Raw genomic sequence first — 21,051 nt, forward strand, 5'->3', positions numbered from 1 at the left:
TAAAGAGCTTTACATCTAATATAGAAAACAGGGGGGGGGGGGATAAATTGAGGTGATTAAAAGTTAAAAGAAACATTGAAACATTTTAGATTCCAGAATTGTATGCAAGTCATTTTGGAATGTAATCTAATATTCTTTTTCATTTTAGTTTTGCTATTACCTACATTTGTGATACTTACAAGGAATAAATAGCTGCTAATTTATGAAATGTATGAGTCTAGATTAGGTGTTTATTTGTTATGTTATGTTTTGAACGTTTTAAAGGAGACTTGGCTGGTGGGGTGACATCACAGGATGCTGTTGCTCTATGCAGAAATTCAAGCCCAGAAGAACAAGGACCAAATGTGGAAACTGTATAGAATGATGCTGGATCCTGTGTGTGTGTGTGTGTGTGTGTGTGTGTGTGTGTGTGTGTGTGTGTGTGTGTGTGTGTGTGTGTGTGTGTGTGTGTGTGTGTGTGTGTGTGTGTGTGTGTGTGTGTGTGTGTGTGTGTGTGTGTGTGTGTGTGTGTGTGTGTGTGTGTGTGTGTGTGTGTGTGTGTGTGGGGTTGGTTAGCAGCAGTTGTCTCAGGGAGCACCATCCACCCGTAACATTGGCTGGGGCAGTTAGTCTTCTCCAATGTTTTTCATCCTAAGTGGTTGTGCATCTGGGGGGAAGCACCTGATTTAAGAAGTTACTGTAGTTTTTCTTTCGTCATGCAAAATAATATCCAGAATCATATGGTCGAGGTTTTGGTGAGATCTTTGTGCAGCACCTTGAGCAAGTTCACAAATCTAGTGGAGTAGATTGGCTGGGATAAATCAGAGGAGCAGAAGGAAAAGGTGGAAATGAGAAAGTGTGAATAAACTACTGTAGCAGTTTCTACTAATCTGATACAAAGTTAAGTAGTAGGAGGATCCACAAGGTCGCCTCCTTTTATGCAAGTTAATGCAACACATGAATACATGTACCGTTGTAGGATGTGACTTTTGACTGTCAAACTGCTACATTATATGAGATCAAACAGGAGTTTTACAATTTGTAAAACATTTTTTATTGGGGACCCAACCATTTTACTGACCACTTATGGGTCCCAGGGACTGACTATCTTGAAATCAGCTGAACATCACTGAAAGGTTATAGCCTAATAGGCTTGAGATTTAAGGATTGTTTTGTGTTTATATGGCTTAAGTATTTTATCTCAAATGATCATTCTGTCAGCACTGGAGTTATACTGAATGAAATTTGATTGCTGATGGAAAATAAAATGTAAATACACAGGTGCTATTTGCATTTTATTTGCTATAAAACACACACACACACACACACACACACACACACACACACACACACACACACACACACACACACACACACACACACACACTGATTTATTATTGATATTCAGTGATGTAAAGTAACCAAGTACCTTTACTCAAGTATTATTATTATAGTAGTATTATTTAAATGCCCTGTGTTAAGCCAAACGATAAGCTGATGGGTCTGTTGCAGTGGTTTATTTATTATGGTGCCAGGGTAAGTAGCGTTTCTCAAATGTTGTTGTCTCCGCCAGGCCAAAGGCGTGGCAGAGACTGTGTTTTTCACCCTGTCTGTCCATCCGTCCGTGTGTCCATCTGTGTGTCCGTCTGTCTGTGAGCAGCTAATCTACGGCACCGTTGGCCCGATTGCAGCGAAACTGTGCACGCACACTCCCTGGGGTGCCACGCACATTCCCTCTAGGCGCGAGGAAGAAATGCCACTTGAAGTTTTTCAAATCAGCCGATTCATGTTTTACCTCTAACTGCACTGGTCTGCATGAATCTTTGTATGCACACTCCCTAGAGGCCAAGGAAAAATCTATGCCCTGCATTTCAGATCTACCTTTTATAGCGCCACCGGGAGGCCTACTTTTGTAATATATATATATTCTTTTTCATATTACTTGTTCAGTATCTCGTTCGGTACACAGTATCTCTATAGTCATGTGATCAAGACAGATCTGTATATGATCTATACTGACTGGCTAACATTGGTTTCCAAAGTTTGCAGGATTGGGCTGTTTTGAACAAGGCCTCAAATCATGATTCATGAACACAGCGTCCGATTGCTGTGAAACTTTGCACGCACATTCCCACTACGCCGAGGAAGAAATGCCATCCTTTTCAACCAGACCTGGCATAGACCTGTGTTCAGAGGAGCACTTGCTCTAGTTTCTGTTGTTTTTAACTCATTCTTTGTTTGTCCCATGGTTTTGGTCACAAGTCCACTTTTGTTTAATATCCTCTTACAGCATTTCTTAATACATTTGTTTATCTTAACACTTGAATTTTTACTTTTACTGTTTTCTTTTAATTGTATTGATTTATGTATTACACTTTAGTCTTGTTTATGTTTGTTACATCTTATGTCGTTTAATTGTAAAGCACTTTTGTTTTGATCAACCTGTTTTAAATGTGCTTGACATGGTGTTACCCAAAACACATTATATCAAAGTAAATTGTCAAACAAATATAACCAAACAAAATCAAACACACATAAATCCCCCCTAACACTATTTCCATAGTAAATATACATTCAGAGTTCACGGACCCCCATTTGATACCTTTTTATTTTTTTATCTCTGCGACCCCAATCTACACCGTAAAATCCTCAAGTGTTGCTTTTGTGGAATAAATCAGAAGAAAAAACACAAGATCATTAATCCCCAAAAGCAAGACTACAATCCTGTAAGAGTCCATTTGGACCACTGGTGGAACCCCATGTTGACAAACAGTGATCTATAACACTACTGTAGTGCAGATAATGCTGCCTGTCACCAATATGATGACTACCGTACCGACTAAATGACACTTATCGTTGTTGTCGGGTAGAAACCTTGTATCTACATGTTTCGAACAGACCGGCCAGGGTCTGTCTATCGCTATATGGTCGGCCTGGGCACAAAAACAAAACGCCTCCAGTAGAGATCAAGGGACCGCACTGTTTTCAGGCTGTCATCACAGTCATAATTGACATTTATGTCATTTGTTCGTAAATGAATGCCCTACTTCATCATACAAGAGTGTCACACAAAAGAGGTGAAAATAGCCGATCTACAAGCTCACAACGCATCGCGACACATTGTGAGCTTGTAGATTGGCTATTTTCACCATTTCAAAAGGTTTTAAAAATAATAAAAAAGGAACGGTTTCGGACGTACAAGGTTTCCACCCGACAGCAACATTATACTAAGCATAATAGCTGTCGTCATCATTGTACTGTGAGAATGGATCTGGGTAGCGGTCGCGTATCCTCCACTTACAGCAGCTGGGTACGATCCTGTCCGCCACTGATGAATACTGCCACACGAGAAACTGCCTGTTCGCCGCCTGGCAAAACTTCCTGTGACTCCCACCTCGCTCTGGAGGACCATCGCCCGTCACCAAGACCTCACTCCACATCCACCTGGCGAAGCGAAGGACCCCATCATCCAAAACGTAAGCGTCCATGTGCGGCAGCGTGGACACGCAGGAGTCAGGCTGTTGGCCACTGTCCTGTAAGGTATTGGCTCGTGTTGCTACACGGACATGTTTGTATGTTGCACACTTACTTCCTGCCTTACCCTCTAGTAAACAGTCAACGTAAACATACGCTCTCCGTCTCTTATTATATGTGAACTAAAGAGTACAAGGTTTACACAACATGGTGTCAGAAGCTCGGATAACTTAGTAAGAAGACGAACTTAAAAGAAAAAAGAAAAAGACGACAAGAAAGACGACAGAATGGGAGACGAAGCAGCCCCGTTGCAGTCGCTGCCACAACTGGCTCCGGCAGGCAGGTTCGACTACAATAACATTAATGACTGGCCGAGATGGATGAAGCGATTTGAACGCTATAGAATAGCGTCGGGATTGGATAAACAGTCAGAAGAATTCCAAGTAAATGCCTTCATGTATGCGGCGGGAGACGACGCCGAAGACATATTAAGTGTTTTGCCGCTCACAGAGGAACAGAAAAAGAAATACAAGGACGTCACGGATGCTTTCAACGCACATTGTGTGTGTAAGAGGAACGTCATATTTGAAAGAGCATGTTTCAACAGACGGAACCAAGAACCGGGTGAGAATGTTGAATCCTTTATCACTGCTGTACACACAATTTCTGAACATTGTCAGTTTGGAACCCTAAGAGAAGACTTGCAAATGGATGCAGATTTAACTTTGGAAAAGGCAATGACTAAAGTGAAGCAGAGTGCAGCAATAAAGAAACAACAGCCCGTCTTAAGAGGCACTGAGCAGCAGGCAGCTGCACATGTAGAGGCCATACAAAAAAATAAATGGCAGAAAGCACAACAATACAAAACTGACACACAGTCTCCTGGATGTGGCAGATGTGGAAATGTTAAAAAGCATATGTGGAAGGAATGCCCTGCCCGTGAAGCTGAGTGTAGAGTGTGTCATAAAAAAGGACACTTTGCAAAGACATGCAGAACAGGAAAAGGGGTCCATGACATCACACTGGCGCACACAGAGACTTCTCAAGATGAAGAGGAGGACTTTGCGTTCCTGAGCGTAGTGAACCTAGAGGAACCTGAAGATGAATGGCTGGAACTGTTAGAGCTGAATGGACAGGAGGCCATATTCAAGCTGGATACAGGTGCCCAGGTCACAGCGGTGCCTAGCAGCATGCACTCAGTTGAAAAACATGGAAATCTACAGCCACCACAAAAAGTACTGTATGGACCAGGAAAATACAAGTTAAATACAAAAGGCTGCTTCGGTGGTGAGCTAACCATTAGGATGAGAACAACAGCACAAATAATCTATGTTGTTGAAGAACTAACCAGGCCCCTCCTAGGCCTTCCTGCAATAGAGGCGCTTGGACTCATAAAGCGGCTACACACAGTTGGAGCCCAGCAAGAGGATGTCAAGGTTCAATACCCCAAAGTATTCTCGGGCTTAGGGAAGCTAAACGAGCCCTACAAAATTGAGCTAGAGCCCGATGCTGTCCGATACGCCCTGTCAACTCCACGTCGTGTGCCCTTGCCCCTGCGAGAGCAGAACTGGAGCGCATGGAGAAGATGGAGGTGATTTCTAAAGTGACACGACCCACACCGTGGTGCGCAGGCATAGTCGAACTAAAGAGTACAAGGTTTACACAACAGCCACAGCACTTGTTTTCCAGATCCGTGGGCATGGGCCACACCACCAGGGTTTACCTGGGACTGGGGGGACTGGAGGACCGTGGGATGAAGTGGATTCAAGAAGATCAAACATCAGCAGCTGACGTGCTTGATCCAAGCTCAGGGCATCAATTCGGGTCTGTTGGGCGATAGATCATGGACATGATTAGATCTCTTTATTGAGCTTTAAGGCTGAAAATAAGGAATCTACAAGCTCACAACTTATCGCAGCGTGACGCGTTGTGAGCTCGTTTTTGGTGCTCAACACCCAAGTGCAAATACGTATAAGGGCGCGGTCACACATATTTCAGAAGCATCCCGTTCACTTCCATTCTATGGGAGCAAAGGGTTGGAGCTTCCTATTGTCGCCTTCAACGTGTCTGAAGCATCGTTCAACATTGGTGAACTTTGAGCGGGCATCAGCCAATAGGAAGGAAGGGTATTGGCCCAACTTGGCATCCATTTGGCTTGTAGTCTTCTTTCAGCGCACCAACCACTTCAACGTAAGTGAAAGGAACTACACACCAGAAAACAACCCACAAGACAACATGAGGAATTGTTGCGTTCGCTGCCTTTTCATGAGTTGGCTACAACGCTTTGAGGCAGCGACCTTGCCAGGTCAACTTAATGTATCTATAAGTAGGTCGGGAGAGGCTTATTGTCGGTATCAGCCGATAGTCTGTTCCCGTTACAAATGTGCTAGACGACTGTGAGATGGAGCGCCACACCTACTATTTACCACACTACTTGTTGCACCCAGGCCGAACCCATTACCTTGTGGACCAAAGGTATCCACCGTATATGTATATTATGCATATATCTACACGGCTGTGCATTCTATTACATCCCTTCCCCCCCAATTCTGCACATTCCCTGTTGCTGCTGAAGGTTTTAAAAGGGTGTGTGTCTTTTTAACATTTCTGAAGATTATTTTGTATCTGTTTTTTCTTATTTTATTCTTAACACATCGGGTGCCAAACACGGTAAAAAACGTGTTTTCACAGAGTAGCTCATAGGTGCCTAACGGTTAAAACAGTGTTTTCAATCTTTTTGTTTTTTTCCACAATGTAATGTTATGTAATGTCCTGTGTGGGCTTTAACCACTTCAAATAGGTTTTGTGGACCAAGAAAAACATGACCAAGAGCTGCATATAGTCAACTTTAATCACCCCCAAAAACGTACTGCATACATACAAGAAACAGTAGTTTAAAATTACTATACTAACCAAAACATAATACCAGGGCTGCAGTGCCGTTGAAGCGGTTTACAGTGAACCAAATATTGCCTGTGCAAGAAAGACATGAAGGTATAAAACATATATAACAATATAATTTAGAGGTTCTAGTCGGAAAACCTTCCAGTGAAATTGGCTAGTGAATGCTGCAACCCAGTGACCAGAGCAGGTACACTAAAAGTTTGACACGTTAACCTGATTTGTGGCGTGTTTTCATGTTGTTAAGACAAGGAATCCAGACAAAATGGCCAACACACAACACCCCATAGAATCTATGATATCAAAATGATAAGTGTAGTGGAAGAAGTTCCAGTGTGATCACTATGGAATAGTCCTCTTCAAGTGTCCAACATGTCCATAACATGTCCTGTGTCCACAGAACTCGGATAGAAGTCAGGAAAGTGTTGTCTACAGCACTGTTTCCCAAACACTGGGTCGAGACCCCATGTGTGGGTCGCAGAAACCATTTTCGTGGGCCACGAGTAAATATCCCTTTTTTTTTCTTCTTTTCCTACATTTGAAAAAATAGTTGTTGAAAATCTAAAATTTTCATCTATTAAAAACCTTTTTCAAAAGATATTCCATAGAAAACATGAAAAAAAACTTTTAAGAAGTAGTGAAAATGGCAGATCTACAAGCTCACAACGCGCTATTTTCACCAGTTTGGGTCCCGGGGAGACATTAAATTACTCTCTTGGGTCTCGAGCTAAAAGGTTTGTGAAACTCTGGTCCACAGTACGGGGACATGACTCTCCCATCCTATGAGATGGGGCTCTCAGTGACAGCCAGGGGAGAGTGAAGCTTCACTTTTTCTCGTCCTTGCCTTTGGTTTTCCTGTACACCATCTCTCTGAAACTGGAAAGGATCTTGCTCTCCCTCTTGCTTCTTTCCTCCTGGTTGAAGGAGGCCAGGGCTCGCCTCTCATCCGCACTGTAGATCTGGTTTTCCTTCCTCAAGCGCACGGCCTCCATGCGACGGTGCCTGCTGCCGCTCATCACGAAGCCAGACTTCTCGTAGTTGACGATCTCGTCGCTGGTCAGCCCGATCTCTCCTCTCCTCGGGATCCGTTTGCCCGCTTTGACGTATTCCGCCATCGCCGCGCCTTCACCCGGCAGCAGGGCGTGGCCAAAGTCCAGAGGCTTGTCCCCTTGTTGCTGGGACACATGGGTGAGGGGGGCCTCGGGGCCCACCAGGTGCTCGTCCATGCAGGTCCTCTCCACCCACATCACCCCGCTGTTCGCCTCCTCCTCCCCGGACTCCTCGCTGCTCGAGTCGCTGGAAGCCTTGCGGTTCTTCTTCGCCTTCTTCTTCTTGGACTTCTTGGATTTTTTGCTCTTCTTCTTCTTCTTCTTGACCTCCTCCTCCACCTCCGAGTCGGACTCGCTGTCCTCCGAGTGCTTCTTGTGCTTCTTCTTCTTGGATTTCTTCTTCTTCTTTTTCTTTTTCTTCTTTTCCTCTTCCTTCTTGGCGTCCTCTACCGGCGAGAACTCGTCGGAGTCGGGCTCCTTGACTCTGGGCGAGTATCCCCAGACTTCGGGGCAGCCCGTCTCGCCGATCCGCTCCCTCTCCTGCAGACGCCGGGACATGAAGGCCTCTTGGACCTGCAGTGGTGGAAAAAGTACTAAAATTCTTTACTTAAGTAAAAGTACCAATACTGCAATATAAAAATACTCTGTTACAAGTAAAAGTCCAAAATTAAAAATGTACTTGAGTAAAAGTACAAAAGTATTGGCATCAATAGTACTTTTGGTACTTAAAGTACCAAAAGTAAAAGTACTAAATATTTGAAAGTAGCCGATCTACAAGCTCAGTTGTGAGCTTGTAGATCTGCTATTTTCAAATAGCCAAGGTATAAAATAGGGGTTAAGTGGTTAATGTATGTTTCATTATATCATAGTATATATCTGAAAAGTAACTAGTAACTAAAGTTTTCAAATAATTGTAGTGGAGTAAAAGTACAATATTTGCCTCCGATATGCAGTGGAGTAGAAGTAAAAGTATTGGAAATTGGAAATACTCCAGTAAAGTACAAATACCTCAAAATTGTACTTCAGTACAGTACTTAAGTAAATGTACTTAGTTATTGTGTACCTGGCGCTGAGCGGCGTCTCTCTCCGGGTCGCAGTAGTCACTTCTGCCCCCATACTTCGGCTCGTTGTTGCACCACTGGTTGTTGTTGCTCTTGATGTTGTATCTCTCTTGTTTGGCCGGGAAACGCGGGGGGCTTCCTATGCGGAACCGCTTGATGTTCCGGGCCTCTCGGAGGCGACGCTCTCCGTCCTCTCTCTCTTGTTCTCTGTCGCGGGGCTTCGGCGGCTTCGGGCCGAAATAGTCCGGCCATAGTAGTCTGCTGTTGTCCCGTGACCGTGACCGACTCCGAGACCGAGACCGAGAACGACTCCGTCTCCTGGGCCTGGGGCTCCTCTGTTGCTGCTCGCCGTCAGAAGAAGAACTGGATCGATTCGACGACGCCGACGGCATTTTTTCGACTGCTTTCTGAGCTTAGTAGCTTAGTAGCTTACCACATCGTGGTTTCACTGTTAGTCAACGGCTGAGTGACGCGGACGTGTGGTGGGCTGTGTTGCCAGGTTTTGTGAGAGAAATAAGCAACCAGGTCTAGGAAAACAAGCCCAAAACAATCAATTTATGAGGCCACATGAGCACTTTTAAACCTATATCATATGCGTCGGCTATTTGAAAAGAACTACAAGAACTACAATCACTTCAAAAGTTTTCAAAAACTCTTGCAATAAAATGTGGAATATTTGTTTTGAAACGTTCTAACAACACAAATGCTCCCTGTGCACAAAACATGTTCATGCAAATATTTGAGAACCACTGGTTTAAATAATAATACAACAAATTGGAAGCAAGCCTAAATAAGCAAGTATACTTTAGAAACGAGCCCAAAAAAGCGCAACGCGCAAGGCTGCGCCTACTAATATTTACAAGCAACTTCAGAAAAAAACAAGCCCAAAGTCGCTTATAATAAGCCGACATGGCAACACTGTAGCAGGATCTTGTAAGTTGAAAGAACGAAAAAAAACAGCTAATGACGCTCTCTGACCAGCGTTGCCAGATTTTGAGAGAGAAACAAGCAACCGGGTCTATGAAAACAAGCCCCAAAGAAGCGACCAGCCGACCACATGAGGACTTTATAATAAAATATAATAAAACTTTATTTATCACCTTTCAAAATTGTGTAACAAAGTGCTTTACACATGAGGCATGGTACACAAAATTAACAAAAACCTAGCCGATCTACAAGCTAAATCCGTCACAATGCGTTGTGAACATTTTACACAAACCTTGTATGGGGGTCCCTCACTGGCATAAAATATTTTCAGATGGGGGCCCGCAGACAAATACATATTCCTTTGGGGGGTCCTTGACATGAAAATGTTTGAGAAACACTGGCTTAAACAACATTAGGAAGCAAGACCAAATAAGTAACTACACTTAAGAAACGATCCCAAAAAGTCTCAACCCGCAACTACCAATATAGTAGGGTCCGAAAGTGAGGTTCTGTGACCATCCTTTGGCAAGTACGTTTTGACGATTGATTTGACCTCTATGGACCCTTTAGAAAAGATTTAGCCCCCAGGTCCCTCCCAAAAATCCCGGCATTTTTTGCTAGACAGCCAAATTCAAAATGGCGCCCGGCGCCATCTCTAAAAATTAACTTTTGATCTGATTGACCTAGAATCATGTATGAAGGCACTTTTCCATACAAGTCAACCATGAGGATTCCAATTCTGACAATTTTAATTTTAAGACCTCGTTTTGACTCCGAAATTCAAGATGGCCGACATCCAGTAGAGTAAAAACTTATACCCAGGGGGCAAAGGGGGGTATGCTGCATTTGCCCTGCCATAAAAGGTTGGCCACCAGAAATAATATCTATGACCCAGTAGGATCACAACCTATATGGACAACCCGGTCACCTTGCTGCTGGAAATCCAATATGGCCGCCTCAATATTATCAGAAAATAGCTTTGGCAATAACTTTTGAACCAGATGGGCTAGAAATAAAAACTTGGTGTCTATTTCATGGTTTCAGAGCATGAGAAACTCAATGGAATACTTATCTTTATGATTGGGTGTGTCTGGACCTTTCATTTGCATATTTCCAAGATGGACGCCACGCGAAAATGAGTTTTACTATGACTTTTACAGTGACAGCTGACTGTTATGGCAGAAAGTCTGCTTTTTAAGCAATATGAACACATTTGGTCAGTTTGAGCTTTAATTTATATGTTGTCAATATGGCTGCAGTCATAAATAATGTATGGTATTACATTTTCCCTCAGATTTATTGATTTATAGGTCTATAGTTGTGGGGATGATTGCAGAGAAAAATCGGAGAAAAAGCCCACAATGTATCTTATGTATCATTTTAATAAACTAAATACAATATAAACAGACACATACACACTCCAAGACTTGCCAAAAACTTCAACTTTAGGGCTATACAAATTAACATAGTGGTATGCATTCAAGTAACATAACAAAAGATAGACTACTTAGTGACAAATAGAGTAAAGGCGGAGTTGAGGTTGCCTACAAAAGGTTCATTTTGACCTCTATGGTGCTGTCTTGCCTGCTTCTAAAGCCAATGATACTATGGTACAATGCTATTCACTGTCACTGTTGTCATGTGTTGCACTGATCCTGCTGCATCGTGTCTCCAGTCCCTGGCAACGGCATCCTAAGTAGCATGGAATTGCCTTCTTTGCACGGGAACAGTTTTTCTGGCAGCCTTTGATACAGCTGCATGATATTGCCTTGTTCATTGACACAGGCCAGGCTGGCTCGGTAGATGCAAGGGGGACTGCATTGCTAGCACTGAGAGACCATCCATACTCTGTGAAAGAAGGAATATCCGGCTTGGCGATATGTGCACATTTATCTATTATGGTTGCTAGAACAGCTCTTCTCAGGTGCAGGTCAAAGGCATTCTCTGTCGGGGGCAGCAGCTTTAAGAGGGTTGATCTATTATTGAGGAACTTGTACACTCTAAGCTTATTCAGGTCAAAATCCTCCTGGTGGTCCGCTTTGGATGTATATACAGCAATTGTGAGGTCTCGTGCCTGATTGATGGACGTCATCTGAGAGGGAATCATAAGAGTTTTCACCAAACTCCTCAAGTGCAGAGATCCAGACGCATGATGGCCTTGAACCATGCCTTCTTCCCAGTGAAGAAGGGATAGCTGGTGCTACAGTATCTCTGCCACTTAAACTATGGATAAAGGGCAGGGCACGACACTGTGCGAGCCCCAGTGCTGATACCATTTGATGGATAGGAAGGTATGAATTTTGCTCTGTTCTCACCCACAGCTCTGGAAGGCATCTGAGATGGGTTGCTGCATAGTAAAGGCACATGATGATGATGTCTGTGTCATTGGCATGGATGACAACTCTGTCAACGTTGTCATTCTGGACACTGTACAGGGTGTGGAGTATTATTCTTGTATCAGCCTCCTGTTGTGTGGATTCTAGTGCAGGGACATCTTCAATAGACCCCTCCTTGATCACCACACTCCTTGTCTCTTCTTTAAACCCCCCACCCAGGTAAAGATGTGTTGGACCAAGGGCCGACTTAAGTTTCACATTTTCACACCATTCGTCACAGAGGAAACTCAGTAGGTTTGCCTTGTTAGCTGACACAGCAAAAAACTCCTGAGGATCTGGAGCTGTGTAATGCATACTGACTTCATATTCTTTGGTAGGTTTTGGTCAAGCATACAGTATCTGTGTTCTTGCTCAGCTGTCTTAAGACTAGGTCCACTGTACCGGTCAAAACAGAAGTGAATGATCTCTGTGCCAGCAGGCACATCATTCAACAGCAGACGTTGGTATCGTTCAGCGATTGCAACTTTGGTCTCCTCTTTCAGGACCTTAACAAGGCTTGCCTTGGTACCTGTTCTCATCCTGCCATCTTCCTGGAAGAGGGAAGGGGGGAAGTCACTGCACTCGTGGTTGCCTATAAAGTCAACAAGGTTGAGTTCTCCACCACTGGCTATGATTTGGGTCATGCGCAGGAGGGCAGTAATTTCATTGCTCTTGCAGGTGCTGAGGTTTTCCCCTTACATTTTGTGTTTTGAGTGTAGAAAGTGTTAAGCTTCATTATGCTTGTCTTCTTCTGTTCACTGGACAGTGACTCACACAGTGCCTTCAGACCCAGTTCTTTCACACTCATCAAGTCGTCCTTGACTGTGGAATCAGCACACTGTCCTGTAGATATGTTGATCATGGATGATGTGCTCACTGTAAATGGGCTAGTCTCCACTGCTGCCTTGACTACCATCTCTGCATCCCGGATTACACGACTCTGACATATAAATTAAAGCTCAAACTGACCAAATGTGTTCATATTGCTTAAAAAGCAGACTTTCTGCCATAACAGTCAGCTGTCACTGTAAAAGTCATAGTAAAACTCATTTTCGCGTGGCGTCCATCTTGGAAATATGCAAATGAAAGGTCCAGACACACCCAATCATAAAGATAAGTATTCCATTGAGTTTCTCATGCTCTGAAACCATGAAATAGACACCAAGTTTTTATTTCTAGCCCATCTGGTTCAAAAGTTATTGCCAAAGCTATTTTCTGATAATATTGAGGCGGCCATATTGGATTTCCAGCAGCAAGGTGACCGGGTTGTCCATATAGGTTGTGATCCTACTGGGTCATAGATATTATTTCTGGTGGCCAACCTTTTATGGCAGGGCAAATGCAGCATACCCCCCTTTGCCCCCTGGGTATAAGTTTTTACTCTACTGGATGTCGGCCATCTTGAATTTCGGAGTCAAAACGAGGTCTTACAATTAAAATTGTGTCAGAATTGGAATCCTCATGGTTGACTTGTATGGAAAAGTGCCTTCATACATGATTCTAGGTCATTCAGATCAAAAGTTAATTTTTAGAGATGGCGCCGGGCGCCATTTTGAATTTGGCTGTCTAGCAAAAAATGCCGGGATTTTTGGGAGGGACCTGGGGGCTAAATCTTTTCTAAAGGGTCCATAGAGGTCAAATCAATCGTCAAAACGTACTTGCCAAAGGATGGTCACAGAACCTCACTTTCGGACCCTACTAATATTTACAAGCAACTTTACAGAAAAACAAGCCCAACGTCGCTTATAATAAGCGGACATGGCAACACGGTCTCTGACGAGTCTCAGCTGCGCATAACGGAATGCAACTTGCGACCAATTAGCGGCGCTCACGTGCAGACTGTTGGCCAATCAGAGGAGGGGGAGTGGTTTGAAACGTGCACCGTACAGACCGTACACATGAAACAGCGTGTTGCTGTCATTCAGTGTTTGGATGTTGAACATAGAACAGCGCTTTACAAGTCATTCACATCCATTCGTTGAATCAAACTCAAAACCTGTTGGTTTTTGAACGTTTTCGTCATGCTGCCCTCAGTGCAATTCAGCCCCACGGTGAGTAAAATAATATGAAAAATAACTAGAGTCGCTTGTTAGCCGTTAGCGGTTATGTTGCATCGTTGTTGTTGGTCAAGTGTAATTCAGATCTTTTGAACGTTGGTAAGTGTAATTCTGATAATTTGAACGTCGGTCAAGTGTAATTCTGATCTTTTGAACGTTGGTTAAATGTAATTCAGATCTTTTGAACGTTGGTTAAGTGTATTCCGATCTTTTGAACGTTGGTTGAGTGTAAATCTGATATTTTGAATGTTGGTTAAGTGTAATTCTGATCTTTTGAACGTTGGTTAGATGTAATTCAGATCTATTGAACGTTGGTTAAGTGTATTCCGATCTTTTGAACGTTGGTTTAGTGCAAATCTGATATTTTGAATGTTGGTTAAGTGTAATTCTAATCTTTTGAATGTTGGTTAAGAAGATGTTAAGTGCATTTTGAACCTTGGATTTTAACGTGACAATTGTTTGCAACGGTTTCTGTTTTTGAATGTTAGGTACAGGTAATAATATTTAAACCACTGATTCTCAACCTTTCCAAATTCAAGGACCCCAGTGTGATACTTATTTTTTTGGGACCCCAATCTACACTGCAAAATCCTTAGTGTTAATTTAAATTGACTGTTAATTTAAAAGAAAATGAACCCTTATGGGTCCATTTTGTTCCATTTGTACAATCAGTAACACACCTCTAATTTAATGTTCCATTTGGTTCCAAACAGGAAAAGGCCGTGGATGATGTCTGTAATGTTGTAATGCTACAAATGGCCATTGATGTACCATGGGTGGACCACACCAGAAAGGTGGACCTCTTCTACAGAGTCCTCCCGAGGATCGGGGACAAAGTCAGAGAGAGAAGGATGAGGCTGGCTGGGCACTGTGTCAGGTACTCGAAACTGGTGACGAGCATGCTGACACTGCCGGAGTCAACCCAAGGTGCAGCTAGGAGAGGAAAGAGGTGCACCACCTACGTAGACACACTGCGACACAACACTGGAGCTAACACTGTAGAGCTCCTAATGCTGGATAGGAAGGTGTGGAGGGCTGCGATCCTGGAGTCCAGAGTGAGTTTTGGCTAGTCTCTGTCTGCACCCTAGTATTGCATATATTCAATGTTCAGAACCAGTGATTTAAACCACTAAGAAATACTTTTGCACTCCTAGAATAAAAGTTTAAGAGCCGGTGCGTAGGCAAACAAGTGCACATCAATAATAAAAGAATACGTCCGCACACTGCCGAACTGCACGGTACAGGAGTAGATTTATTGAAGGTGAAGCAACGTTTCGGTCTGAAGAAGGTCATCAGTGACTGAAACGTTGCTTCTCCTTCAATAAATCTACTCCTGTACCGTATTCTTTTATTATTAAACTACATGATACAAATGCTACAGTTCTGTTTAACCCTAAAGAATAATGCGTTTTGATCTTTTTTGTTTTTTCTCCTTCCCCTCAGAGGACTGGAGCGGCCAGACCTTCAACCGAGACAACTTTGAACCAGAAACCCAAAGTAGCCGTTGTTGAGCCATCACAGCTGGTCAGAGTTGAGGCACCATCTCAAGTTGTTCCAGAACAAGCTGCAGATATTTCCACGAAGGAGGCCTTCTCTGACACGCTCCTCCCAGTAGAGGACATTGACGCAGAGGATTCTGACATCTCCTTCCAGTCTTCAATACAGGAAGTTACCATGTCTGATGTCACCATTGATGATGAAGATGAAGATGTCGTCTCTTCAGAGAATCAACTGTGTTCAGAACAACTCATCATGAGCATCGTTGGAGACACAGATGGTGGTACGTAGCTAACGTTAAGCTAATGCAGTTATCCTGCTGCTCTGTAGACCAGAGTGATTCCCAACCTTTTTAAGTTCAAGGACCCCTCTTATTTGATCCGATTTGTATCTCTGGAATCCCAGTCTAGCGAGTCGTAGTGATTGTGTTGTGAGCTTCTCACAACACAATGCATTGTGAGCTTGTAGATTTCCGATACATTCTGATAGTTAAACAAAATTTGACGTATACTTTTATTAAATATGGCCTGTTTTAGTCATAGTACATTCTTTATTTTGAGTAGATTTGTTAGTTCACAAAGCGCCAATAAAATAAAACATTTTAATTACATTTTGACTTATTTGTATGGCAATTAATTGTCAAGTGAAATGTCATGATCGTGACAGCCCTGGCTATGCCGGGCAAGCTCCTTGTTGTGAATAAAACTGTTTAAACGTATTGACATCTTTTCCACAGATGACCTTCAGCAAGATGACAGCCCTGCCCCCTGCCTTAAGGGTCCCGAGCCCCCCGTTGTGACTCCCTCTAAGTGTGATGGTGATACTGAAGCGGTGACAGGGGCACAGCAGGAGGAGGCTCGTGTAGATATGTTCTTCCCAGGCCCTGTGACTCTGCACGGCTGCTGTCAGTTTGTCACCGAGATCCTCCCAGTAGAGGACATTGACGCAGAGGATGCTGACATCTCGTTCCAGTCTTCAATACAGGAAGTCACCATGTCTGATGACACCATTGATGATGAAGAAGATGTCTCTTCAGAGGATCAACTGAGTTCAGAACTCAAAACAAGCATTGTTGAAGACACAGACACAGATGATGGTATGTAGCTAACGTTAAGCTAATGCAGTTATCCTACTGCTCTGTAGACCAGAGTGATTCTCAACCGTTTGAAGTTCAAGGACCCCTCTATTTGATCCGATTTTTATCTCTGGAATCCCAGTCTAGCGACGCGTTGTGAGCTTCTCACAACGCAATGCATTGTGAGCTTGTAGATTCCAATACAGTCAAGTATAGATTTATTAAATATGTCCTGTTTTAGCACATTCTTTGTTTTGAGTAGATTTTGTTTACAAAACGGCAATAAAATAAAAAACTGAAATTAAAAGAAAAATTTGACTTTTATTTGTATGACAATTAATCGTCATGATCGCGATAGCCCTACAAGCTGCTCGTTGTGAATAAACCAGTTTAAACTTGTTGACATCTTTTCCACAGATGACCTTCAACAAGATGACAGCCCCGGCCTTGAGGGTCCCCAGACCCCCGTCGTGACTCCCTCTAAGTGTGATGGTGATGCTGAAGCGGTGACACGGGCACAGCAGGAGGAGGCTCGTGTAGACGTGGTCTTCAAAGGCACCGTGACTCTGCACGGCTGCTGTCAGTTTGTCACCGAGATCCTCAAGTGTGTTCTGTACCAGAGACAGCAGCTGCCCATGCCCTACGAGCAGCTGAAGACGTGTCAAGCTTCAAAGCAGGTGAGTTCAGTTACCTCTGGCTATTTATTAGTAATAACCACCAGTAACTTACTCAAGTAAAGTACCTCATAATTGTACTTTGTAAATGTGCTTAGTTACTTTACACCACTGTTTTTAGCTGACTGGAAATGTGTTTTCTGTGTCTTCTAGAATGAGGAGGAGGCGAGCTGTAGATCAGTGCGGTCAGCAGACCTGGGCTGGAGGAAGAGAGAGCGCAACCTACAGGTAAGGAAGAAACCATAATCCTCATTATCGTTTATCGCAGTGGTTCTCAAATGTAATCATTTCAAGGACCCCCATAACTCTTGAGTGTGCAAATTGATTTGTACACTGTCAGTTACTTTTTTTTATTATGTAGGAAACAAAAAAAGGGGGGAATATTTACTCACGACCCATAAAAATTGGTCCACGACCCACTGTTTGGGAAACAGTGGAACCCCCTCGTGGAACCCTGAGGGTCCCTTGATCGCTCTTTGAGAACCACTGGTTTATCGCGATAAAAATGCTGACTAGTAATCATATGAAGGAGATTGTAATTTATCGTGTACACAGGACCCAAATTGGCTCCGACAGTACTCTGACCTATTTTTTGCCATCTACACCAAATTGCTTTGCCAAACATATCAGATCTACAAGCTCTGAACTTGTAGATCTGATATTTTTGGCTGATGTTACCCCCAGAATATGGACGCTGGCATGCAAGTGGTTAACAAAAGTGGCATTTTAAGAGTTTTAAGCATATTTAGAAAATGTCGTAAAGCACAATTATTTTGGCCACACTAGTGGTGACATGGAAGTTTCATATTGTCCCATTTCTTACCTGCAGGAGCTGGACGTGTTGCTGGAACAGCTGGAAGAGCTGTTTTGCCTCAGCCAGGTGCCCCGTGTTCTTCTGCTACTAGGTACTACATTCAACTACACAATTGTTCCTTATTTACATTCACTTTTAGCCATTTTCAAATGTGATGCTTTGTATGGTCCTGTTAATGTGAATCTTTCAGTAATATTTTTAAGAGATGCATCATTATCAGTCTTTATGAGGGGATTATTAAGGCGTGGCGTTTTTAAAATGTGATGGTTATTTGCAGGAGACATTAGTTCCCTCTATATTGGATCTTAATTGTCTAATATGGTCATGGACCACAATGGAAACAAGCTTTGGCTTTTTTGTGACATATCCATGTTGATGCTTTTAAAGTTGATACATTGCTGATTGATTGTATGTTAATACAAGTATTCTATTCTATTCTAGGTGGCTCTCTGGTCCTGCCAAAAGAGGTGTACGACATCAACATGGAGGCACTGACATTGTCTTCAGTCAACCAAAGCCTGCAGGTGTCAACCTGCTTACAGCAACTCTGTCGGACACTTCTTGTCGCGGATATTCTGTCCGACACCGCACCTGTGCACCTGACATCCACCAGAGTCTTGGTTCTGGCTCACAGGGAATGCGGTGTTGACTGGTTCCGGCCTCAACTGAACTTTAAAGTGCCAACCCGGGCAAAAAAGCAAGTTATTGCCCTGTCATCTGACACTGCCTTCTGTAGGTGCATCCAGACTGAGATGCCAGACTGGAAGGACTACGTTTGGTTTCAGGCCCCTACAGCCATCAAGGGATTCAGCTCATAATGACTCTATAATGTTTTGTATATATTTTGTAAATATTTTTTGTAATATGTATATGCATTTCTGAAATTTGTGTTAGATTATTTCCTTGGAACAATGCTTCTTGGCAATATCTGACTATGTTTTGTATATATTTTGCACATATCTTTTGCAATATGTATATAAACTTCTGAAAGTTCTGAAATGTGTTTGTTAGTTTATTTCTCTGTAACAATGCTTCTTGGCAATATCTTCTATACCATTGGAACGCCTGTTTTTCCCTTTTTAAATGGTACCACATTTTTTTTAGGAACACTTGTGGGATGAGCAGAATGATGAATGCAGCCACTGGAGGGCACCACACACCACAGATACATTTCCACCTCTCCCAGGATGTCTTTGCTAACATACTGACATTTCAGTCTAAAATGTATCAACAGATAAATATACAGATTGAACATGAGTCTAGACATCAAACATATTGCACATATTGCACTCTGACATATCTATGATGTATGACTCCAAATGAGAGCACGGTTTCATCTCGATCTGAGCCCATTGACTTAACATAATATTTTATACATCTGTGGAGTTATTTCATTGGCCCTCTGGCACCGATCAGCCCAATGGTTTGTGAAATTAGCCACAGACTATTTGTCTTTAACGTGGCAGAGACAACAATAGATAGCAACACTCATAAAAATACCCAGATACCCAAGGGCTCTATGCTGTCTAGGTTTTTGCTCAGCACAAAATATTTTTGCAGAAAATAGTCACTCTACAAAATCTATTTAAATTATTTTCAACCCCAAAATAGGGAGCCTAGTGTTTAGCTCAGATGCACATTTGGTATTTTATCAGCCTGATGAAGCAGGATATTTATTGCATTTCTATATTTTGGAGTGCCGCCACTTGGCCTTTGGTGTTGTCCTTTTTTTTTGAGGGCACAAATGCCAGGGCAGGAAGGCCATCAAATAAAGGTATGTCCACCTTTTTGGTGTTTTTTAGACCAATCCAACCCTTTATAAGGCTTTAAACGTGACCAGTTTTCCCCCTGTTTTTTTAATTCATGTATTACTTTTGACTCTCTTTCGGCTCCCCCACGTGTACACAAACCTAGGTGCGCCTGACACACACACACACACACACACACACAGCTGTGCCTGGTGCACTGGGTCAGACTTTTTACAGTGAATGCGCTCTTCTAAAGGCAACATTTTTTAACACAAAGTCAGACAGAATGCTGAAAGAGCCTATTCCTGAAACCAATCACATGTAAGTATTCCAGGTAGGAGGTGTGTCAGATCCAGGGCCTGAATATAAAAACAGATTCATCATTCATAACAGCTCAGTACAGTACTGGGAAGGCCCTCATTTTCACACACATTTTGCCAAAGTTGAGTGGTGAGAGACGGAGAAGAATTGATCCAGAAGTTGGGCCTACCCGGTCCCGAAGCATTTAAAAAGTGAGTGTTGTAACTGAATTCAAGTAAAAGTAAATTAAAGACATGTTGTTGAGATAAAATGTAAAATGCATTTTAAATGTATGAAGTTCCATGTTGAGGTTGAATGATGAACGTGTTCATATATTATATTGCTGTTTGTGTGTAATTGTGTTTTGTAAATAACTCAGTCTTGACTTGCTGTGTGTGACACGGATGGTTTATGCGTTGGCTGATAGGCTAGAGAAATGTAATGCAAGAATGGGATTATTCAACCGCAGTGTGTGACTATATGAGTATAGTCACACACTATAGTATATAAGTATAGCTATATTGCGAATCTATCTATCTATCTATCTATCTATCTATCTATCTATCTATCTAATTCACAATGTAAAAAAAAGGTCATGCCCCCAGGTCCATATGACATGCTGGAACTGTATGAGCCTGTGGGCAACCGAAGATCCTCAGGCAGGCAGGGCTCTCTGACTGTTCCCCAAAGTCGCCTCGTCACTATGGGTGATCAGGCTTTTGCAGCCCGGGCACCTAATTGTCTGGAACGCCCTGCATGCCTCAGGATCTGAGGGATGCAAACTCAGTGTCATCTTTTAAATCACTTCTTAAAACCTACTTTTATACCAAGGCCTTCTCTTATATCCAGGCCTGGAATGTTGTCATTTTAGGGGCAAGGCCACTTGGCCTTTGGTGTTGTCCATTTTTTGAGGGCACAAAGGCCAAATGCCAGGGCAGGAAGGGCATCAAATAAAACAAGAGTGAAATAATTTTAATTGAATTTAAGTGTTTAGGAGAGAGAGAGAGAGAGAGAGAGAGAGAGAGAGAGAGAGAGAAACTTGAACAAATCTCAGTCATGATCTTCCAAAAGAAGCCCATATCTCAGGAAACCAAATATTCAATTCAAATTAGGAAACACA

At 42.8% G+C, this 21,051-nt stretch overlaps 2 protein-coding genes across 2 annotated transcripts; one reads left to right on the plus strand and one right to left on the minus strand.

Annotated features, from left to right (window-relative positions):
* Positions 1 to 6,286: 6,286 nt before the first annotated feature.
* Positions 6,287 to 8,946, minus strand: LOC311037729 (NF-kappa-B-activating protein-like). The gene is made up of 2 exons (XM_084047000.1): positions 8,467 to 8,946; positions 6,287 to 7,976 (listed from the first exon to the last, which is right to left on the minus strand). Exons 1-2 carry the CDS (start codon positions 8,854 to 8,856, stop codon positions 7,179 to 7,181), a joined length of 1,188 nt encoding a protein of 395 aa, XP_083903126.1. The 5' UTR covers positions 8,857 to 8,946; the 3' UTR covers positions 6,287 to 7,178.
* Positions 8,947 to 13,706: 4,760 nt separating this feature from the next.
* Positions 13,707 to 18,748, plus strand: LOC311037512 (uncharacterized protein). The gene is made up of 8 exons (XM_084046691.1): positions 13,707 to 13,817; positions 14,537 to 14,878; positions 15,267 to 15,603; positions 16,057 to 16,416; positions 16,813 to 17,072; positions 17,223 to 17,297; positions 17,899 to 17,974; positions 18,325 to 18,748. Exons 1-8 carry the CDS (start codon positions 13,788 to 13,790, stop codon positions 18,699 to 18,701), a joined length of 1,857 nt encoding a protein of 618 aa, XP_083902817.1. The 5' UTR covers positions 13,707 to 13,787; the 3' UTR covers positions 18,702 to 18,748.
* The last annotated feature ends 2,303 nt before the right edge of the window (positions 18,749 to 21,051 follow it).

Source organism: Gymnoscopelus microlampas (genome assembly GCF_963454915.1).
Source record: "Gymnoscopelus microlampas genome assembly, chromosome: 21".
Taxonomy (NCBI): Eukaryota; Metazoa; Chordata; class Actinopteri; order Myctophiformes; family Myctophidae; genus Gymnoscopelus; species Gymnoscopelus microlampas.

What these genes read in the sequence shown, in the direction of transcription:
- LOC311037729 (XM_084047000.1), bottom strand. Translation starts at nt 8,856, where the DNA reads ATGCCGTCGGCGTCGTCGAATCGATCCAGTTCTTCTTCTGACGGCGAG. An exon ending in GAGACGCCGCTCAGCGCCAG is followed by an intron (nt 7,977 to 8,466) that starts GTACACAATAAC and finishes CCACCACTGCAG; the next exon opens with GTCCAAGAGGCCTTCATGTC.
- LOC311037512 (XM_084046691.1), top strand. Translation starts at nt 13,788, where the DNA reads ATGCTGCCCTCAGTGCAATTCAGCCCCACG. An exon ending in CGTTGGAGACACAGATGGTG is followed by an intron (nt 15,604 to 16,056) that starts GTACGTAGCTAA and finishes TCTTTTCCACAG; the next exon opens with ATGACCTTCAGCAAGATGAC. An exon ending in CGTGTCAAGCTTCAAAGCAG is followed by an intron (nt 17,073 to 17,222) that starts GTGAGTTCAGTT and finishes TGTGTCTTCTAG; the next exon opens with AATGAGGAGGAGGCGAGCTG.